General features: G+C 47.1%; 1 protein-coding gene across 1 annotated transcript in view; it reads left to right on the top strand.

Annotated features, from left to right (window-relative positions):
* Nucleotides 1–19465, top strand: part of PARP12 (poly(ADP-ribose) polymerase family member 12) — a 44269-nt gene extending 24804 nt beyond the window's left edge. Inside the window, exons 6-12 of the mRNA XM_060020993.2 lie at nt 1287–1473; nt 5397–5538; nt 8443–8539; nt 14143–14215; nt 15995–16125; nt 17003–17154; nt 18384–19465. Coding sequence (XP_059876976.1) covers nt 1287–1473; nt 5397–5538; nt 8443–8539; nt 14143–14215; nt 15995–16125; nt 17003–17154; nt 18384–18709 — 1108 coding nt within the window. The 3' untranslated portion in view covers nt 18710–19465. The remainder of the gene's footprint in view (nt 1–1286; nt 1474–5396; nt 5539–8442; nt 8540–14142; nt 14216–15994; nt 16126–17002; nt 17155–18383) is intronic.
* The last annotated feature ends 1681 nt before the right edge of the window (nt 19466–21146 follow it).

Here is a 21146-nt window from a genome sequence, read left to right as displayed (position 1 = left end):
ACATGTGGCTGTCCAGTTTCTTATAGTTTCTTTATCCTTAACTCATACTTGTGATACTCAATTTAACTTTCAAAAACACTTCATACATATTGCATATTTATATCCAAGAACTCTAATGTTTGTTGTCTTTGGTGGACTGATTGTTTTTGCTGGGTTTTGCTCATGGTGTCTTGTTCCTGATTTATTTGATTGTAAGCCCATGTTTGCTGAAACTTTACCTGTGGAAATTCTTTTGAGGCCTGAGTTGAAGGTGAATTCCTTCCAGAGGGGATTTGTGTTTGCTTCTCTGGGAATTGCCACGGTGAGTCTTTCAAGTTAATTCTCACGCAGGAAGTGTGAATTAACTTTTGTGAGGCCTGAGTGGTTTATGAGTTCTCAGTGGAAGTTTTCTTCCTTTCCATCCAAAGCTAACACTGACACAGGCAAATTTCCTTGCTGACTTTCTTTGCAAAGCAGATTCCTTTCCTGGCCTCCCTTCACTAAGGATATATGTAGTCTTTTAGGATCATGGTTTTATGCAGAAGTGTCTCTTCGGAGATTTGACCCCTGACCATATTCAGATCCTACATTTGTTTTCTGTTTCCTCATTGCTGCTAAAAATAGGGCTTTTTGTCGTTACTCACTGACACTGCCCTTGGACAGCCACTGGCTTTAGTCCTCATTCACCTGTCTGGTTCCAGACCTTCCGTTTGCTCTTGGGGCACTTCAGCATTTGGAAAGGGAATAGATCCTGGTGGCTCAGAGTACAGGCTGTTCTGCCAAACTGCTTGACTTAAACCCCAGCTCTGCCATCGATTAGCTGTTTGACCTTGGACAGGTTTCTGAACCTTCTTGGGCTTCTGTTTTCATATCTGTGAAATGGGGATAAGTTGCAACTTCAGTGTTATGAAGACTTAATCCCTTAATATGTACAAAGCACTTCGTACAGGGGCTGGCCCACATGCATTCAATGTATGTTAAACTATTTTTGGCTTCTGAGGATTTCTGTTTCTTGCTATCTCAGCAATGCATTTTAAAAAAGAATATTTTAACCAGCGTTTTCTGTGTAGTGAAAGGAATGTCATGATAACAGGTTTTCCATATTACTGTGATTTTATTATTTTCACACAGCAAAATGGATCTTAAAAAGCAGGTCCCGCATCCCACCCCAACACATTTTTGTAAATGTTCAGGTCACATGTATGTTCACATCTTCCAGCAGAGTATCTAGAAGACCATGGGGGAGCTGAGTATCTGAGTCCATGTGGCTGGTGGGTTTTCAGTTTACTTCTCATGTTCTTTTGTAGGATCGTGTGCACCAGTAGCTTTCTCACTGGTTTTCTGAACTTTAACTCCATGACGTTTGGTTCCACCTTGGCTCGCCGCCTCTCCACGGCCTCCTCGCTCACCAAACCTCCACACTTTGTCCTCACCACTGAGTGGGTTTGGTACTGGAACGATGAATTTGGCTTTTGGCAGGAGTATGGAAGACAAGTAAGTGTCACGGAAAGAGGGTGAGTGTTCCTTCCTGAGGGTCCATGATGGGGGAGCCTTTCCAAACATGGGCACAAGGATTGCTCTGGGGAGCCCTTGACAGAGCCAAAGATCCCCAGGTCCCCTTATGACGCACTTGCTTTGCAGGAATTATGGCAAAATGGGATAATTTAGAGTTCATTTGTATGAGGTTCCATCTTTGAACAATTAGCTATCTGTTCGTTCATCAGGACTGAATGACTTTAGTTGTAGTGAGATCACATTTCGTTAAATGGGGTAGAAAGATGCCTCTCTTACTGTTGAGCAGTAACTCCAGAGCAAGTGCCTGTGTGTGCTGGAGTGTTTGTGTAGCTGTGGAATAAAGCTGAAGGCTTTTCAAAGCTAGCTTTCTGCCTTATCTGTAACAGCAACTTTACAGAAGGTGGGCAGGTATACGAAAATTGACTGATTTCAGCTGTTGATTTGGTATCTGTGTCGAATAATTGCTGCTGTTAATTATTCAAAGATGTTTGTGGATGAATCAGATTAAAGGGAGCCCCCTGGTTACCTGTAGAGGTATAAGTATAGGGAGGTCACCATTTCAATAGTGACACGTTCTCCCAAATGAAAATTGGGATATGTGGTCTAATAGACATTTGTATTCTTCTGGGTTGTAAGATGCTATAGTAGTAAGGCTTTAGTTTCTACTGCACTTGGGATATCTTTTTCTCTGGGACTCGGTAATGTGAGCTTCATGGGAGCTTTTGCCACTGGTGTGCCCCCCCTGCTGAGGGTGGTGCCTGTACCTGGCAGATCCTCAGGAGTTAGACTGGCCAGTTGAAGGACAGAGGTGTTGCTGCAGGACAGAGGTGTTGCTGCCTGTGCCCGCTGGCCAGTTGGACACGGTCACTCTCAGGAGATGGCTTGTGCCCTCATTCTTCCCCTCCACTTCTGCCAGTGCTGGCCTTCCCGCTTCACTGCTCTGTCCGTCCTCTTCCCAACCCGTCTCCCTCTCTGAGCGTCCTGGGGGTTCCTTCTGTCTTCCCTGGATTTGTCCAGGGAGGCTCTCCAGCATTGCTCTGGGTTTGGTCAGGAGGGGGGTGCAGAGGCCAAGCCTGGCATTGAGCGGGAGAGATGATGATGAGTGGAGCTCACCCGGAGGCGTCATGGAGGAACACACAGCAGGCAAGAAGCAACTGGCAAATGCGACAGCCGCTCACGTTTTGTTTGGTGATTCGTCCCCCTTCTGGGAGCTGAGTGGGATGATACGGGACCCTGGGTGACTTCAGAAACTGCGTTGTCACAACTTTGGGGACAGGGGTCTTTCTCCTCCAAACAACTGAACTCAGGGTTTTCCCTTTTTCTTTTCTAGGCTGCTACTCCTTTATTGCAGTGTAGCCAGAGTGCATAGTTTAGAACATTGAGTATTTAGAATAGCGAGAATCTCTGGGAATAAACTGTGGGTTTTACCAACATACCACACGCTGGTGCATTCAGATGTGCACGTGCGGACTCGGTGACTTTCGGCTGTATGGTCTCATTTTGTACCAACGGCAGGGCCCCTCATAGGGTGACCTGTCCATTCTAGCTCTTCCTTTTCCACACACTTCTGATGTCACCCTATAATTGGATTTCTTTCTTAGTTTTCTGCTAATTGCCAGTTCAAGACAGTTTTCTCTTGATTATCAGAAAAGCTGGGTTCTTTTCTGCCTGAGCTCAGGATATACGCCCAAATTTCAGGTCCAGGTTGCCTCCACCCTGTATTAATTTCCTGGGTCATCATAGCAAAGTACCACAAACTAGGTGGCTTAGAGCAGCAGGGGTTTGTTGTCTCACAGCTCTGGAGGCTGGAAACTGAAATCCAGGTGGCAGCAGGGCCATGTTTTCTCTGAAACCTGTAGGGAATTCTTGCTTGTCTTTTCCTCAGTTCTGGTGGTTTGCTGGTGATCTGTGGTGTTCCTCAGTTGTATTTGCATCACTCTAATCTCTACCTGCTCATCAGTAGCATTCCTCATGTGGCCGTCCTCTTATGAGGACATTGGTCATGTTGGTTAAGGGCCCACCTACTCCAGTATGATCTCATCTTAAATAATTACATCTGCAATGACCCTATTTCCAAATAAGGTCACATTCCGAGGTACTGGGGGTTAAGACTTCAACATGTCTTTTTGGGGGTTACAGTTTAATCCATAACCTAATCTTGTGTATAAATGTGTTACTCTTTTTTGGCCCACTGAGTTTTCCCACGTTGAACCTGCCGTCCCTGAGGTGGTGGGCTCCACGACGCATTACCCCAACCTGTATCCGGGCTGGATTATTCTCAACAGTCTTCTTGTGTCGATTTACCTTTTGCCTTTTCCCCTCTCCTGTGATCTCCTTTGGTTTGATCTAAAAGCTCTACAATTGCCCTCACCCTTTTGTACCCAAACAACCCATCTATCTCTGCTTGAAAGGGAAGACTTCCATTTATTCCTCCACTTGCCAGAATCTTACTTCTGTTCATCTGGTCACCATTCATGGAACGCCTGCAGGAGGTGGGACCCGGCTCAGCACAGCCGTCACCAGCCATAGCCGCTGGCAAAGGGCCCAGGTGCCAAATCCTGTGGCATTGCCAGTCTCCACCGAGCTTGTTGCCCACTCCCTCCTTCCTTTCCTTTCTTTCTTTAATTAGATTAAATTAATTATTCAGTTACTTATTGTTTTCTAATATTACATGAGTTTCATGTGTGCAACGATGTATCTTGACTTCTACATACACTGCAGCGTGCTCACCACCAAAGGTTTATTTTCCATCTGTCACCGGTTGGCCTCCTTTACCCATTTCACCCTCTCCTCACCTCCCCTTTGTTTCCCCTTTGGTAACACCAGTCTGTCTGTGTATCTGTGTGCTTGCTTTTGTTTTGTTTATTTAAAATTTTAAAAGTTCTTATTTATTTTATTGAAAAAATGTTTCATATGTCACATTTGAGCCTCACTCTCCTTTTTTGCTCCTCCTCTGTCTCCTTCATGGGCTTCTTTTTTCTACTTTTCTTTGTGAATGTTGGCGTTTCCCGGGGTCTAGCCTGAACCCCAGCTCTTCTGACATTGGTGGCCACCTTGAGTGATGTCTGCATCTCTGTCTGTAGACCAGATTCCTCTCCAAACTTCAGACTTGTATGCCCAGGTATCTGCCTCTATTTCTGCGGCACCTTTGCTTTTTGTTCCAGGCACTGTGCTAAGGGCTCTCTGTGCCTTATTTTAATCATTTTTCCAGGTCTTTGAGGATGGGATGGTCCTATTGTATAATGACATGAGTATGATTTAAATTCTGTTGTTATTCCTGTCATAGAGTTGAGATCATTGAGGTTCAGAGAGGTTCCAATAACGTGCTGAGGTTATAGAGGAAGCAGATTCGAGAGCCAGAATTCAAACTCAAGTCCATTCCAAAATCTTTGATATCATGTAGGTAATGGGAAAGAGGATGAGGGATCAAAATGGATAATTGAAAAAATAGAGCTCTCCAAGAGACCAGAAAAAGACAACAGCAAGGAGAACTGAACTCTGATTAAAGGGTGGTGGGAACAAGGGACAGAGGAGGTAGCGTCGCTCAGGCCCTCAGTGAAGCAGCATTTGAGAATTCACCATTGATGTTTCACCTTCCTTTGAAGGGTTGTATCATCCGTCATGAGTAATTGAATGCCCTCTCTCTCATCGCTCCCATGCATTGTCCGGGTTAGCGGGGTCCTCGTGTATGGGCTTCTGTTTCCTGAGCAGCTTTCAGGAGGTAGTTGCGTCGGCTCCTTTCCTGTGCCTCCCTCTCCTGCCACCGCACCGTGCCCGGCTCCTCTCCTCTGCCTCCCCCAGGACACAAACAACCACCGTGGGCACATTTGTGGGTGGTGCAGACGGCCCCCAGCGTCTGTCTTCTTCTTGCCTTCACCTCGTATCTGGCTTTGCCTTCACAGGGCGTGGAGCACCCCGTGACCAGCGTCAGCAACAGCGACGTGGAGAAGGCCTACCTGGCGTACTGTGCCGCAGGGTCTGACCCCCAGGCTGCCACTCTGAAGTTCCAGGCAGGAAAGCACACATACGAATTAGACTTCAAAGGTACTTCCTGGAGTTCCCTGGTGGCCTAGTGGTTAGGATTCCGAGCTTTCACTGCTGTGGCCTGGGTTCAATCCCTGGTTGGGGAACTGAGATCCCGCAAGCTGCTTGATCTGGCCAAAAGAAAAAAGATACTTCCTGACCCTCTGCACTCACCCAGCAGGACCTGGTCATCTGCTGGCTTTGCCTTTTCCATTTTAACCCTGGAGAAAGTCCGCACACACATTGAGAGCCAGGAAAGAGAAGGATGGGGTGGTCCCTGCTCCTGAAGCGCTGCCAGACTGGAAGGGGGCATAGAGGCCCGCCAGAGGGATGGGTGGGGAGCTGCCTGGGGGGTGATAGGAGGGGACAGGAGCCCTCCTTGTGGAGGACAAGCAGCATCAGCCTGTGGGCAGTGGCGGTTGTCCTGTAGGCCATGGGCGTCCCTGTGTCCAGGTCGCTGACACGTGTCATAGTGGTTCTGCTGTGCAGCTCTGCTTTCTGTAGACACCTTCAGCATAGATGGCCGGCCGGCTAAACACATGGTAGGCACACACTTCAACTAAAAGTTGTTGGGAAGCAGATTTTCAGATGCTCTGCTCGTGGTATCCTGAGTCTGGGCCTTGGCTTGTTCTGGTTGCCTTGACAGACAGGCAGATAGACAGAAACAGACCAAACGCCCTTTGGTCAGGCCTTCCAGTGGCTTATTTGTGACTTTTTTTTTTTTTTTTTTTTAAGTTTCAGGTTTTTTGTGGCTTCTCTCAAGCCATTTTCACAGAGATTTATCAGTCCATCCCTGTTCAGTTCAGTTTTGCCTTTAAATTCACATTTTAAACTCTGAATCCCTCTGAGTTTTCATCATTTTTCAAGAAAATTAAGTGGGCCTTCCTTTAAGCATAGTTTATTATTTTCTTTATTTTTGTGGACCTTCTGTTTGGAGGGCAGCAAAGTGTTTTTGGTGAATTATCCTAAATCCACTCTGTCTGCTTGCTTTTAGCCAGTTGGTTTTGCTTGTGGTTTTTGTAGCACTTGTGGTTTTACTTAAAGTAGAATTGCTGCCCTCTCAATGTGCCTGTACAGAGAGCCTAAAAGTTTCTTCTACGCTACAGCGAGAACTGCTTACAGTCTGCAGTGTCAGCTGGGGAACACAAGTCATATGTGAGGTGGTTTGCAATCCACAGTCTGATAAACTCAAGTGCATTAAAGGGGATGGTGAGAAATATATGAAATAATAAGTCAGGACAGGCCTGAAGAACAAGTCTATACACCTAGTACCCATCTGACTGCTGCTGACCATAGTTTGAAGTATTTCTTTAAAGTATCTGGACTATATCAAAACAGATCAAACAGAAATGTCAGATGTAGCCTTTATCATTCTCAACATAGGCAGCAGCCCCAGGGGACAGAACAGTTAAGATGAGGGTGGGGAAGAGCACACACATTGAGTTCACTGCAGACTGCAAGAAAAAGCATGTTTGCTGCAGACTCACTCAAGCTCACTTGGGTGGACACAATTCTTTTGTTTGTTGGTTGGTACATAACAGTAGCCACAGAAGTACTTTGAGGTGAGTTAACTTCTCCCTTCATAACCTGACTGCTAGGTAGAGTGAAAGCAAGTCTCAGACCGCAACCTGCCACTCACATTTATTAACTAAATATTTATGAGGAAGCAGGGACGTTTAAGAAACACGCACAACTGACTCATTCTGTAGGATCAGGGAAGACTTGGCTCTGCCTTTTAGACTCCTGTCGTGAAACAGTCGCTCAAGGCAAATGCCAAGACTCCAGAGGCAGAATTCTGACGTCTGTTAGCTGGTATCAGTTGGGCAGAATCCCCAAGATCAGGGCTTGTTTAGGGACTTCGCCTAGTGTATCCTCTTTGAGGGCAAATTAGGGAGAAGGCCTCATATTTACCCTGTCTAGGGGACGGTGGGGAATGGGTCTCGCATATATTTATCCAGTTCACTTATCTTGAATACCTTTTCATTTCACCAGTAAAAGCTCATTTCGGGTTCATTGCAGTGTTAGTCAACAGACCAATAAAAAGCCCGTTTAAGCTAATTAGCAGAGTATTGGTGGGAGGTTGAGTGATGGGTAACTGAAGGGGTTGTGGTAGCCATCTCTGGATTATATGGGCTCCCGATTAGAATGTGGGGACCCCCCAGGAGTGCCCATCGTGATGACCATGTGGGCTGTGGCATAAGGGACACAGTGTCGCCTAGGTGATCACTGGGTGTATGCTGAAATGCAGTAGGGTGAGTTAGTTTTTCAAGTGAAAGAAAATTGTTTGTACTCTACTGCAGAAAATAAGACTTGACAGAGTTCTCCTGGTGGGTCGGGACATGTAGTCTAACTTAGAGGTATTGTGATTTTTCAACATGAACGATAGTTCCCCTGTCCCCCCACTGCTGCCCTCAGGAGGAATCTGAGAATCTTGGGCATGGGGCAAGGATTTCATTTATTAAAGACAGTCCAGTTTTTAAAAAGTTGAGAAGTATTTCTGTAGGGTAAGTTTAGTCAAAGTAAGAAAAAAAACTCATAAGAGTAAAATTATTATATTAACTCTAAATTCCACTGGCTCAAGATGGGGTAAATCGGTCTCAGGCTGGGCTGAAGCTTTTTTATATCCAAGCTGGGAAAAATTGCTGAGCAAAATAATAGTTTAAACAAGATTGGAAGGAACAATTTAAAAGCACTCATGTATAATTGATATGTCAATTACTAATCATTCATCTAGTCATTAAACCCAGTCTCCTACAGGTACCTGTTTTCTTTTTGAATATTTGAAATGTGTAAAATTGCCTTATTTTTTTAACAGACTGATTGTGAGCTTTACATTTGGATTAGCTTTCCAACCCATTTAATTTGTGTTTATAAAACATTGCTATCCCATATGTGTATATGTGTGTGTGTGTTTGTTTTTCCCAGACTTCGTTCAGAAAAACCTGGTCTATGGCACAGTTAGAAACGTTTGCCGGAGACCCAAATTCGTATCTCCCCAGGATGTGAAGCTGAAGCAAACCTGGTAGGTGGCATTTGGGGAACTTGTGTGTGTATCAGTTGTTGTGTGCTCTGCTGCAGGTACAGAACCTACTCAGACTAGCTACAGCATTAAGAGGGTTAGCTGGCTTGCAGACTTATGCCCTGGCACTCTCTGTCTCTGTTTCCTGTACCTGGCCCTCCTCTGAGTGTATTTGTACTTTCCTTCACTTAATACCAAAGTGCTGCTGTTCATTTGAGTGATCTGTAAGAAGGTTGAGGCTTCATGTAACAGAAAAATCAGTGTATATTTACCACATTCAAATGAAAACATAGTAGCATATATTATAAAGCTATAAAATACAACATAAATTTATAAAAAGTAAATGTTTGGTGTATAATCATTTTAATGATGATGCAGATGCAGTTAACAAAGCATTAAATGATAAGCCAAACACAACATAAAGGAAAAAGACACCAGAAAAATCACTTAATTAGATGTTTTATCTTTAAGTTTGCCAGTGATGTTACTGAGACATCAGGTATTCTTGTGCAGATCTTTCCAGAAGCCAAAAAGTTCTTTCTTAGTTTAGACTAACTTAGAGAATGGTGAGGAAATAGTAATAATCTAACTCCTGATATTTTCTGTTTCCATCTTCAAGTGATTATATCTTTTGTTTTATAACTTGCAGGAAATCTTTTTAAACAGCCCTTGGGGTTTTTCTGTTCATTTGTGTGTATGTTTGTTAGTCAGGTTTTTTCCTCTGGTAGCAAACTGTGGTTTTTGTTTCTAACAAAGGGTTTTAAGTTCCTCTTTTTCCTCCAGTTGTGTCATGTATGAATGGCAATTCCAGTGTAGAGTCACCTGTAGCAGTTTGACTACTGACATGCATATTCTACTAGTTGGAAAGGCTTTGAAACAAGAGAAAGGATTATCCTTGTGGGTAGAGGCTTTGTGACATGTAACTATGGGGCTGCTTGTTGTGATCTGCTAGCCACTCTAGACTTGAAGCCAGCTCATCAGCTGGTCTTTTCAAGTGAATAATTGAGTCACAGACCTGAATTTTTGTAAATGTTGAAATACACCAAAAATTACACCAATAAAACCCCATTATTTTAGTACTTGGATATCATGGAATACCAAAAACAGGTGCTGCAGGCACTAATTGGCCAACTTCATCCCCAGGGTGGAATCCCTTATGTCACAGGCTGCCAGAAGCCACAAGGGTAGTGCCTGGCCTTCTATGCATTTAGGAGCAGGCAGGGCCCTCCTGCAGCTGATGGGCAAATCTGTGAACTTTGCAAACTGATCAGACCCCTCTGAATCAGTAGTTTTAGACTTGAGGCAAGTGTGCTAGGATTGGAGCTGGGGGAGGGGTCAGTTTTCTCCAATCCCCACGGCCACTTACTGGGGGAGGGTGGCCTGGATGGTGAGAGATACCATGGTGCCCATTAGTCTGGGTGTGTGACAGCAAGCCGGGACTGTAGCCAGAGCTGTAGCCAGCGCTGCTGTTAGCGGACTGCACCTTCCATCAGCCGGAGAAATCTGGCTCGTTTCTGTTTCACAGAGAACTTACAGTGTTTCTGTTTCTTCTTTTAAGATTTCACAGATGGACTTCAGTGGTTGTGTTTGTGGAGCATGGCAGGGTCATTTAAAGAAGCTAGAGGGAAAAGGTATTATCAATCCAAGCAAATAGAGTACCTGTGAGTCTAACAAAGTAGCCTCCTGGGGTTTCCGCTCCCTGTTTCCTTTGAAGCCAAGTGTGCCTTCCTTCCTCCCTTTCTTATTAAAATTTATTTTTGGCTATGTGTAAAACATGATTTAAAAGTCAAAACTATATGAAAAGGTACACTCAGCAGTCAGTATTCTCACTGTTATCTCCACACTGTTCCTATGATGGGCAAACATTTTCATCAGTTTCTGGTTTATCTTTCTGTGTTTATTTTTGCAAAAATGAGCAAATGCATATACATAAAAGTATCTCATTTTCTTTTCTTGCATAAAAGGTAACATTCTATATATACTATTCTGTACCTTTTGTTTTTCGCTTAAAAATAGATCATTACTAGATTTGTTGTGATCATTTCACAGTATATACAAATATTGAAAAAAAAATTACTCCCTTTCGGTTCATTGAAGTCTTCTAAATTCTGTTTCTGTCTTCACAGTTCTCCATCATTTGCATACCATAGTTTAATCTGTCCCCTTTCGAGGGATGTTTTGCCCTTTTTCAGTGTTTTGCTGTTACAAGTATGATACCACAAAGGATGTCTGGTGTATATGCTATTTCATATTTGTGGAGGTGGGTCCTCAGGTTAGAGTCCTAGAAGGTAAATGCAAGTTCCTCTTTGTGGGGTGGAACCGTTAATGCACTCACCCCAGAATGTGTGAGGTGCCTGCTTCCCTCCCCCTTGCCAACAGAGGGAGTCATCAAGCTCTTGGATTTTCGCTGTTCTCATAGGTGGGAAAGGGTGTTTCAGTGTATTTAATGTACTTTCTCTTATAAATGAGGTTTAATATTTTTTCCTACATGTAAGGGCCATTTGTCTTTCTTTTTCAGTGGACTGTTTGTCGTTTTGTCCATTCTTCTCTCAACATTTTGGTATTTTCTTAAACATTAAGAGTCTTCTATCTAATGGGGAGATCAGCCCTCGGTTTGTTATATAAATTGCAGTGTGTTTTCTTCGATTGTTGTTTGCCTTTTGGCTTTGTCTATGAAGTATTTTACCATGCAGAAATATTTATTATTTAGTTAGTTAAATTTTGTTTCAGTCTCTCCTGTGAATTGCTTCTGGATTTAGTTTTGGTTAACTATGAGTCATCCTACTTCTGGACGTCATGTTTTAGTCTCTCCCTATCCAGAGCCTACCCTAGATGCAGTTTAGAAAAACTTACCTGTCTCCTTTCTGAGACTGGATCTCTTTTGTTGTCACTCTACTTAGTTGTCAGGGGACCATGGCAGACACCACATGTCAGAAATAAGAGTGGTTATTTTGGTTAAATTCAGAGTAAGATACGAGGGATTCAGGATCTCCCTGCTATGTCACACACATTGGTGCAGTGAAGTGCGTCGTGCTTCCCTCTAACTTGTGTGACAGTAGCTGGTGGTCATGACTCCAGCAAGCAAGTCTGCTTGGGCCTCTGTGACCACCTGGGACTCTTGTGTGGGTCACTTGTAGTTATTTTCTCTTGAAACATTGAAGATATCACTCCACTGTGCTTTGGTTTCCATTGCTGCTTTTGAGAAATCAGCTGTTGGTCTAACTGATGCTTTCTTCCAGAATCACTTTTTTCCCCTTCTGGCTGCTTTTAAGATTTTCTGTTTGTCTTTGTATTATGCACTCTCACTGTGATGTGTCTGGGTATGTGTTTTTATTTGTCCTGTTTGAGATCCTTTCTGCTTCTTAAGTCTGTAGGTTGGTTTGTCTCATTAGTTCTATTTGAAAATTGCCTCCATGCTGTTCTAGCTACTCTCTTTTTGGAGATTCAGTTTGGCTCTGACCAGGTTCAGGCCTTTTCACTCTGCTCTCCATGTCTTGGCTTCTTCCCTGCCTTGTTTGTCTGCTTCCTGCTCTGCGCCACATTCTGAATAATTTCACTGCCCCTACCTTTCAGCTCGCTCACCCTCTCTTTAGGTCATCTCATCTGCTAGTAAGCCTGTCCATTGAACTTCTTCTTCAGGGATTGTATTTTTATTTCTACAAGTTCTGTTTGTTTTTTTTCTTTTCAGACTGTCCAGGTCTTTTTAACAGTTTTCTGTTCCTTGCATATGATTTTTTTAAATAGATATTTATTGGAATATAATTGCTTCACAATACTGTGTTAGTTTCTGTTGTACAATGAAGTGAATCAGTCATAATGCATACATATGTCCCCATAGCCCCTCCCTATTGAGGCTCCCTCCCACCCTCCCTATCCCATGTCTCTAGGTCATCGCAAAGCACCGAGCTGCTCTCCCTGTGCTGTGCTGCTGCTTCCCACTAGCTAATATTTTACATTCAGTAGTGTACGTATATTGATGCTACTTTCACTTCACCCCAGCTTCCCCCTCCTCCCCCATGTCCTCAAGTCCATTCTCTATGTCTACGTCTTTATTCCTGCCCTGCCACTAGATTCATCAGTACCATTCTTTTTTTTTTTTAGATTCCATATATATGTGTTAACATACAGTATTTGTTTTTCTTTTTCTGACTTACTTCACCTTGCATATGTTTTAAAGTTTGTCTTTTATTTCTTTAAACATAGAAAGAATAGTTGTTTTATAATCTGCCTGGTAATTTCAGCATCTTCAGTCTTCATGGGTCTGTTTCTGGTTGATTCTTGCTTGTGGGACCTTTTCTTTAGTTATTTTTAAACTGTGCCATTTTCCTAGGAAAGTTATTTGTGGGAGTTCTTTGAGGTTTAGGATGAAGGTATACGTCTCATGCCAGCAGAAACAGAAGGTAGATCTGTTGTAGGAAGAACAGCATTCTGAAACTGAATAGGAATGATTTGGAGTTAGAGTTTCACAGTCCTTATTTCTAAATCCTTTGGGCCATCTGTTTTTTAGAAATGGGTTTTTATTTCATTTTTAGAAAGAGCATGTGCTGCTTTGTATTATGTGACATATGCAATTAAACATGCTAATATTTTTTGCAGTAAAAATATGCATAGTCACTTTAAGAAGGAAATATATATAGACTACAAGTAGCCTCTTAGCAGTTCAAGTCAAATTTCTACTGCCAAATGAATTTTGACATCAATTTTATGTTTTAAAAACTGTTTTATTTGCCAATTATACATCATTGAGGCTGTTTTTTAAAATTAATTTGTTTTTTATTGGAGTATAGTTGATTTACAAGGTTGTGTTAGTTTCATTGAGGCTGTTGGGTTTTTAAAATTTTTTTATCATTGTGTTCTGAATTCACAGCATTTTAAATTTATTTTTTATTTAATTTATTTTTGGCTGCATTGGGTCTTCGCTGTGCGCAGGCTTTCTCTAGTTGTGGCAAGCAGGACTACTCTTTGTTGAGGTGCACAGGCTTCTCATTGTTCTGGCTTCTCTTGTCGTGGAGCACGGGCTCTAGGCACACAGGCGTCAGTAGTTGTGGCATGCAGGCTCAGTAGTTGTGGTGCGCGGGCTTCAGTAGTTGTGGCTCTTGGGCTCTAGAATGCAGGCTCAGTAGTTGTGGCGCACGGGCTTAGTTGCTCTGCGGCATGTGCGATCTTTCCGGACCAGGGCTCGAACCCATGTCCCCTGCATTGGCAGGCGGATTCTTAACCACTGTGTCACCAGGGAAGTCCCATTGAGGCTGTTTTAATGAAAGTTTCAGGGCTCTTTGAATTTCAGAATCATGGTTGAGGGTTTGGGTGTGCTGCTTTAGTCATATGCTCAGTCCCTTATGTGTTGGAGTTGGGATGCAGGTGAGAAATGGATCCCTCTTGCCTGATTGGTTTTGGGTTTGGTTTTGGTTTTGACCACATCGGCAAAGATGGAAGTGCTGTTACGTTGTGGAGAGTGTGGTTATGTGCTTCCTCGCCGCCTCCCTGCTTTTACAGAACCATATGCTGACGCTCAAGACTGATGGCCTCGGCTGCTGGAGGCACCTCTGGGAAACCTACTTATGTCTAAGAACAAACTAAGTGTTTCTCTTTACATTTTGTAACAGCGTCAATTCCCAAGGCCTAAAGAGTATCCCTGAGCATTGGGACCACTTGGCCCTGTCGGACACCGGCTTTAAGGTATGAGACTGGCACTGCCCCAGGCTGGGGAGGAGGTGTCCTTAGACACAGGTGAGTGTGAGTGGACCACGCTGTGTCCTCCGCCTCTGAGAGGTGCGTGCGAGGTTTGGTTTCTTTCAGATCTTGGGGATTTTACGGCTAGATGACTACCCAGGAGGTGGCCATGGCTCGAGGGGAGAGGATGTATGGTGGAGGGAGGATGACGAACTGGAAATTTTCTAGGAAGGGCATAAATAAGGAGCTTAAGAGCTGCTTAGCTAATAAAAGTTTTACTAAGCAAGGAAAGGGAAAGAAGCCAGCAGAAGGTGTGGTGTGATGAGGACCATCTAGAAGGGGAGTTGCTGTTGGGAGGTGCTAGGAACTTACTAGAAGATGAGAGAAGGACAGTCTATTCAGCGAGTTGCAGTGGGCGCCACGCTGAGTTGAGTAGAGAGCTTAGGCCGGTGTCCGATGACGCCCCATGTACATGGAGCACCCTGACTGGCCTCTGACCTGGCAAGCACTGTGCAGACTGGTTTTTCCAACATGTGCCTGGGAGTCGCACAAACACACCCAGACACCAGCAGCCCTGGCAGGACGTGTGGAGGGCTGGGCAACTTTCAGACACAGTACTCGGCCATCAGGGGACCAGGCGACTGTATTTCAGGGATCAAGGAAGGTGTCACCGGGTCCACACCTAATGATGGCTGGCGCTTACACCGGCAGAGGGTGGGGAAGGACACGCCAGTTGATGGGAACTGGCTGGGGAAGGAACCCAAGTCAGGACACGGAGTGTCTCGGGTGGAGGGCGTGCATAGGCGGGGGCTGGGGGACAGGAGATGGAGGTCAGGGCCGAGCTGTGGAGTGTCCTGGTCAGGGGGCCAAGCCGCGGGCCATGATAGGTGCGGGAGTCCTTGCCAGGCTCCATGCTGGGAGGGCAGGGCTTGAGGGAGAGGGTTTGGTGGCATCTAGTGAGATGGGAGCAAGGAAACCAAAGTCAGATTTTGGGTTGCAGAGACCCATGGATGTTTACACAGAGTCCTGACCATTTAGGGTCTTTGCGGGGTGAGGTGGTTATTATACAGCTGCACTCGGTGGGGGAGGACGGTGATCCCGGGTCAGGCTGTCACTGGGCCAAGCCCCGTGGAGCCAGGAACAGGGAGGCTGCTTGGGGTCCAGGCTGCAAGGGCAGGGATTTGTGGCTTGTCACTCTGTGAGACAGTTGGGGGCTCTGAGTCAGGGGCCCCTCTGGGCTCATCAGGAGTGTTGCTTCCCAGAGCCAGACGCTAAGGGAAGGGCGGGCTCAGCTGGGAGGGAGGGGCGCCCGCGGGTCTTGCTGAGCTCCTGGGCTGCTGTGTGCTGTCTGCTGGCCTGGCCTCTCGCTCAGTGCTCGCTGTGTGTGGGGCTCACGCAGCATTGCTGCCTGTGGCAGGGTTTGCCCCCTCTCTGCCAGATGTGTGTGTGCCACATCTGTTGGCACCAGCTCCGTGGTCTTGTCGACTCTGTAGTCGGCCCTGTGTGGGGTCAGAAGAAGAGCAGCGGTGTGCTGGGGGCAGCCAGGGTGGTACTCACATAGCATTGCCTGCCTGTCCTTTAGGCTGGCTTCACAGTGGAGAGGAGAGAAGTGACCACAAATAGCGTGCATCCGGAGCCTGCAGAGACTGCCCCTTGAAGTAAAGGGGAGCGTGGTAGACGCCGTCTGGGTTTGCCTGTGGTTCTGGCATTTCATGAGCAGCCTTGGGAAGAGATGTATATTCTACACTTTGATGATAACAGAGTAAAAATATTTGCCCCTTACAGAGGATCACCCTCCCTTCGTCCTCAGAGGAGTTTCGAAAGATCTGGAAACTCTTCACCCATACGATGCCTCTCTATTACGTTCAGAAGATTGAGCGGGTCCAGAATGTGGCCCTTTGGGAAGTCTACCAGTGGTGCGTTGGGGGCTCGCTCTTGGTGGGCTGGTGCCTCTGTCCCCTCAGCCAGCTGCTTACCAGACATGCCCCAGGCTGCAGGGACAATCCGAGAAAGCAGCTTCTGTTTGTCCAGTGCTGCTGGGATCAGGAGCTGTTTCCCTCTCCTGTCCACCTCCTCATCCGTACAAGCTCAGTGCTGGCATGTTCTTCCAGGGAGATGGGAGGCTGCGGCTTCCCTAGAGACAGAGCTGGCTCCTGCACTAGTGCCCTCGGCCTCCCTGAAGACCAACAGGGGACGGGTCCGAATAAGCTACCCACACCCTGGGGAGTGTAAAGCTGCTGTCCTGGCAGCCAGAGAGCAGGGGCCTCCTTCTTGTGCCTGAGGACTGGCATGTTCTCAGGCACTTGTTTGTGTGGGGAGGAGCCCACATCAGGTCACCGCAGTGGGCCTGGGCTCCTGCTGACCTTCCCCACAAGAGGTTGGAGCAGTGTAATCTGAACTCTGGTTCCAGTGATGAGATCAAGGTAACTTACAGGAGAGGGAGAAGGAGGCCCTCCCTCCCACCCCCAGCCAGCATCTTCCAGCTGCCCTGGCTAAGCTCCAGGCGGAAGCAGGGTGGTGGGAAGAAGCACACTTGCCTTCCAAGGGCTGGTCTGTCTGCTTTGGGGGTTCATGGAGCAATGCAGGCCTGGAGCCCTGGAGGGAAGGCTTCCCTCTGCTTTCACCCAGGCCCTGCTCTCGCCTTTTCTGGCCCCTGGCCCATGGCTGGAGTCTCATGGACCTGTGGCTTCTGGCCTCATGACACATCTAATTAAATGTGTTTCTTGGGCCGGGTGGCCTGTGTTTGGTGGCAGGCATTCTCTGCCGCCAGCACGTTCACTCCCGTGATTCTAGGCAGAAGGAGCAGATGCAGAAGAGAAATGGCGGGAAGACAGTGGATGAGAGGCAGCTGTTCCATGGCACCAGCACCGGTTTCGTTGACGCCATCTGCCAGCAGAACTTTGACTGGCGGGTCAGTGGTCTTCATGGTACTTCCTACGGCAAGGGTAAGTGCGAGGCGGCCTCTGCTGGCAGAACCCTCTTTGCCTTGCTGTCCAGGGCTCGGAAACCACTTTAAAGCAAATTGATGGAGGGCGTGGGGGGAACCAGCATGAGCTGAACCAGCGGTTCAGACTCAGCACTGGCCAGGATGTGGGATGCCCAGCTGGCGGCACCTTACTGTCATCCCCCTGTGTGCAGCCCTAGGCCTGACCCAGGGTTTGAGCAGGGGTGGCCCTGCTTAGGCTGTGGTTTGGCTTCACTGGGAAATGGGTCTGCATCCCTGTGGGACCCTTCCCAGCCCTGAGTCAGGTCCCCACCTGCCCGTGCTGTTTCCTTAGAGTAGAAATCTGAATGCTCAGATACGCTCATGTAAATATGTCATTCTTACTATAATGTGAGTTCCCCGTTTTCCTGTCTCTTAGTTATTTTTAAACTTTGTTTGAAAATAATTTCAAACTCACAGGAAAGGTGCAAGAATAATATTAAAAAAAGAAACCTCCCATGGAAATTTTACCTAGTTCATCAGCTTTAACACTTCACATTGGCTTTATCACCCCTTCCCTTATTTCTGAACCATTTGGGAGTAGGCGGCATACATCATACCCCTTCACCCCGTAACACCTCCTAAGAACAAGAACATTCTCTTCTGTAACCACGACACGGTTACTAGATGCAGAGAGTCTCGTAGTGGTGTGATCTGCAGTCAGCATCCCCTCTGCCGAGTCCATCCGATAGCTTCCGTCCTGCATGCTGACGGCTGCGGGGTCCAGGTGCACAAGAGCCAGTGGTGGGCTGTGAACCTGAATATGTAGGCGCAGCTTCCAGCTCAGGCCCCCATTCGACAGGGCTCATGAATCTGTACATTGGGCTGCCGGTGTCTGCGCCGTGTTCCTTGTGTGGGGTCTTAGCCACGTTCCACACCAGCCCTGGGAGGACGGGCCCGACAGCCCCGTTTTATGGCTCAGGAAACGGAGGTTCTGGGCGGGGGATGGGGGCTCAGTAATGAGGTGTCCAGAGACCTTTAGGATTTGAGTGACAGATCTTAACTTGAAAGGAGTTTTCTGTCTCAGAGTTTGGTGACCCCTCTGATGCTCCTTACAAAGGAAAAGCTGGAAAGACAGGAGCTGAGGGAGGGCAGAGGCCACTGGCCTCACCCGGGTTGCAGGACACTGGCGTGCCTCTTCCGGCCGCGGGCTGTCCCCCGGTGCCCAGCCCAGCCCTGGTGTCCTTGCAGGGAGCTACTTTGCCCGGGACGCTGCGTATTCCCACCACTACAGCAAAACTGACACCAAGTCCCACACGATGTTCCTGGCTCGGGTGCTCGTGGGCGAATTCGTCCGAGGCAACGCCAGCTTCGTCCGTCCCCCGGCGAAGGAGGGCCAGGGCGACGTCTTGTACGACAGCTGCGTGAACCGCGTGTCTGACCCCTCCATCTTCGTGGTCTTCGAGAAGCACCAGGCCTACCCGGAGTACGTCATCCAGTACACCGACTCCCCCGGGCCCACTGCCGCCACCACCAGCCAGTTCACCTTTGCGTCCTTCTTCGGTGTTCGGCAGTGAGCACCCCGATGGTTTTATGCCTTTCTGGCTGATCTTACTTGAAATAGCTATTAGGGAAAGTTGTTTTTTTTAAACAAAAAATTTTTAATGAGCTGTTCATTTAACATTGACTTCGTGATGAAGTTACGTTCTTAATCTCTGGCTGATAATATTTTCACTTTTAAGTCACTTTTGGACTAGCCAGTAGTGATTGTAGGTGAACCCATTATTGCTTTTTACTCAGGTGTTAAAGTTTTGTTTTTTACTCTTTGTTGACTTTGCTGCAGATTGGCCCCAGGCACAGAGTTTCCAGACACTGTTTTATCGATTGGTTTTAATTTTCAAGAGTTTCTGTCTCTTCAGTGGTTTGGTTTTTCAGGGTCTTGGTGGCACCTGGTTTTGTTTTTGTCCGAATGACACAGCAGCCGTGGTGCAGGAAATCCTGGGTTGTGGGCCGGTGAGGCACAGTCATTGTGTCCATTGCTGTGTCTCTAATCTAGGCGGCTCTTCCGCTGCTTCTCCTGGGCTTCCAGCCTTGAAATTGGCCCATATATCATGTTGTTAGGACCATGGCTACTGTGTGGTGGCACTGAGTCCCTGTCGGTCTCCCTTAGTCCTAGCAGCCGTCACCATCACCCAGGAAGTGCACTCACCCTGGCAGGTGCCTCTGCACCGAGCACCCTGTGAATAAGAGTTTTATGTCCCCATGAGATCTGAATACCTGTGCTGCAGCGTCACGTCACAGCAGAGTCTGGGAATAAAGGAATATTTATCTGACATGGGTGATGGCTGCAGCTCATTCTTCAGTGTCTGTTTATTGAGCGCCTGCTGTGTACAGGCACTTTTCTGGGGGTCGGGATATAACAGCCCCCGTTACTGGCCTCGGGGAGGCTGTGTGTAGATTTATCTTGCGGCCAATGAAGCTGAAGGTTCATGGCCCCTCATTTGCTGGGACCCTTTCCACAGCCTGAGGAGGGACCCCTGCTGTATGGCTGCGTGATCATACATTTCGGTTAAATTTGCAAGTTACATATTTGTTTTTTTTCTTTCCCTGAACTCAGCTTTCAAGCCCCACAAAACCCAGATCCACTATTGCGCACTGTGTTGTGGACACGGAGCAGGTGGTGTGTTCTTGTGTCCTCCACACACAGTGGTTGGTAGGGGTCTCTGCTGGGCGGTGGAGGGGCCGGCAGGATGGCTCCGCCTCATAAGGCCATCTGCCTCCTCCTGGATGGCTGGTCCCATTGGCCTCAGGTTCAGTCCTCAGCAAGGTGTCCTCTCCTCACCTGCACCCTTCCTTCCCGTTCCCCAGCCTCCTGATACAGTGTGTCCAGTCTCCACACGATGCCTCTGCCTGTAGTTCTCAGATCCAAGGCTGCTGGTAGCTGGGTAGTGGGAAGCAGCAAGAGTGGTCCGTCTGGGAGTGTGGGCGAGGAGCGTGGCAAGGGGAAACCTGGGGCGGGAGATGATGAAACGCTCCAGGGAAGTCGGGTGCACTGTGAAGACTGCCGAGGGCTCTGCACTTGCTGACCTTTGAGAAAGCACACTGGCAAATACCTGGACTGGACATTTGAGAAAGGGATGGGGTACATGTAGCTCAGTTGTGGGTGGGAGCATGGGGCAGCTGTTCCTGTGGGCACTGGAGGGGGTGGGCATTGTGATGGGAAGAAGTCAAAAAAACCTCTCAGAATTTTCATGCAGAGGTAGTAGGATCCAGAGCAAACGTGTGTGTGTGTGTGTGTGTGTGTGTGTGTGTGTGTGTGTGTGTGTGTGTGTGTGTGTGTGTGTGTGTGTGTGTGTGTGTGTGTGTGTGTGAGAGATTGACAACAGAGTCGTGAGGCTGGCCTCTTTTATATTCTGAGAGGGGAGCGCTCTGGGGAAGCATGGCGTGCTGGACGCAGGGAGGGCAAACAGCAGAAGCAGCTGCTCGCAGCCGTGGGTACGGGAGACCCCTTCTCCCAGCTCTCCTGCAACAGCCTGCACTTCGTAAAGGTGGCTCAGCCTGGGTAGCCCAGCCTTGCTTGCGGGTCCCTGCTCTGTTATTTATACAATATCAGCCCCTTTGCACTGTTCGGATGTTAAGTAGAGGAGGGCGCTGTGACCTGGGTCAGCAGCCTTGTTTTACAGGTGAGGAAACAGAGGCACAGAGGTGGCAAGAGCAGCAGCCATGATCACAGGCTGCTGGTGGCAGATCCGGGATTCAGTTTGCAAGTTCTTTGTTGCATTTGAGCTTCTCAGGAACACAATAATTACTTTTACTAAAATTCACCTCTGTATTTTGATTATTTGATCAAAATTAAGATAGGATGTTCTTTAAAAGAAAACGTACACTTCAGCCTCTATCACTTTTCTGCACATTAAACTTATAAAGTTAGTAGTAGCCTACCTAGGAAAATCGAGGCATGATAAAGCATTTGAACCACGTTTGAGGTTGAGCTTCTGACGAATGTTATTCTCT

Source organism: Delphinus delphis, chromosome 9 (genome assembly GCF_949987515.2).
Source record: "Delphinus delphis chromosome 9, mDelDel1.2, whole genome shotgun sequence".
Classification (NCBI taxonomy): domain Eukaryota; kingdom Metazoa; phylum Chordata; class Mammalia; order Artiodactyla; family Delphinidae; genus Delphinus; species Delphinus delphis.
The sequence above is the reverse complement of the archived record's forward strand: the minus strand, read 5'-3'. Positions and strand labels throughout refer to the sequence as shown.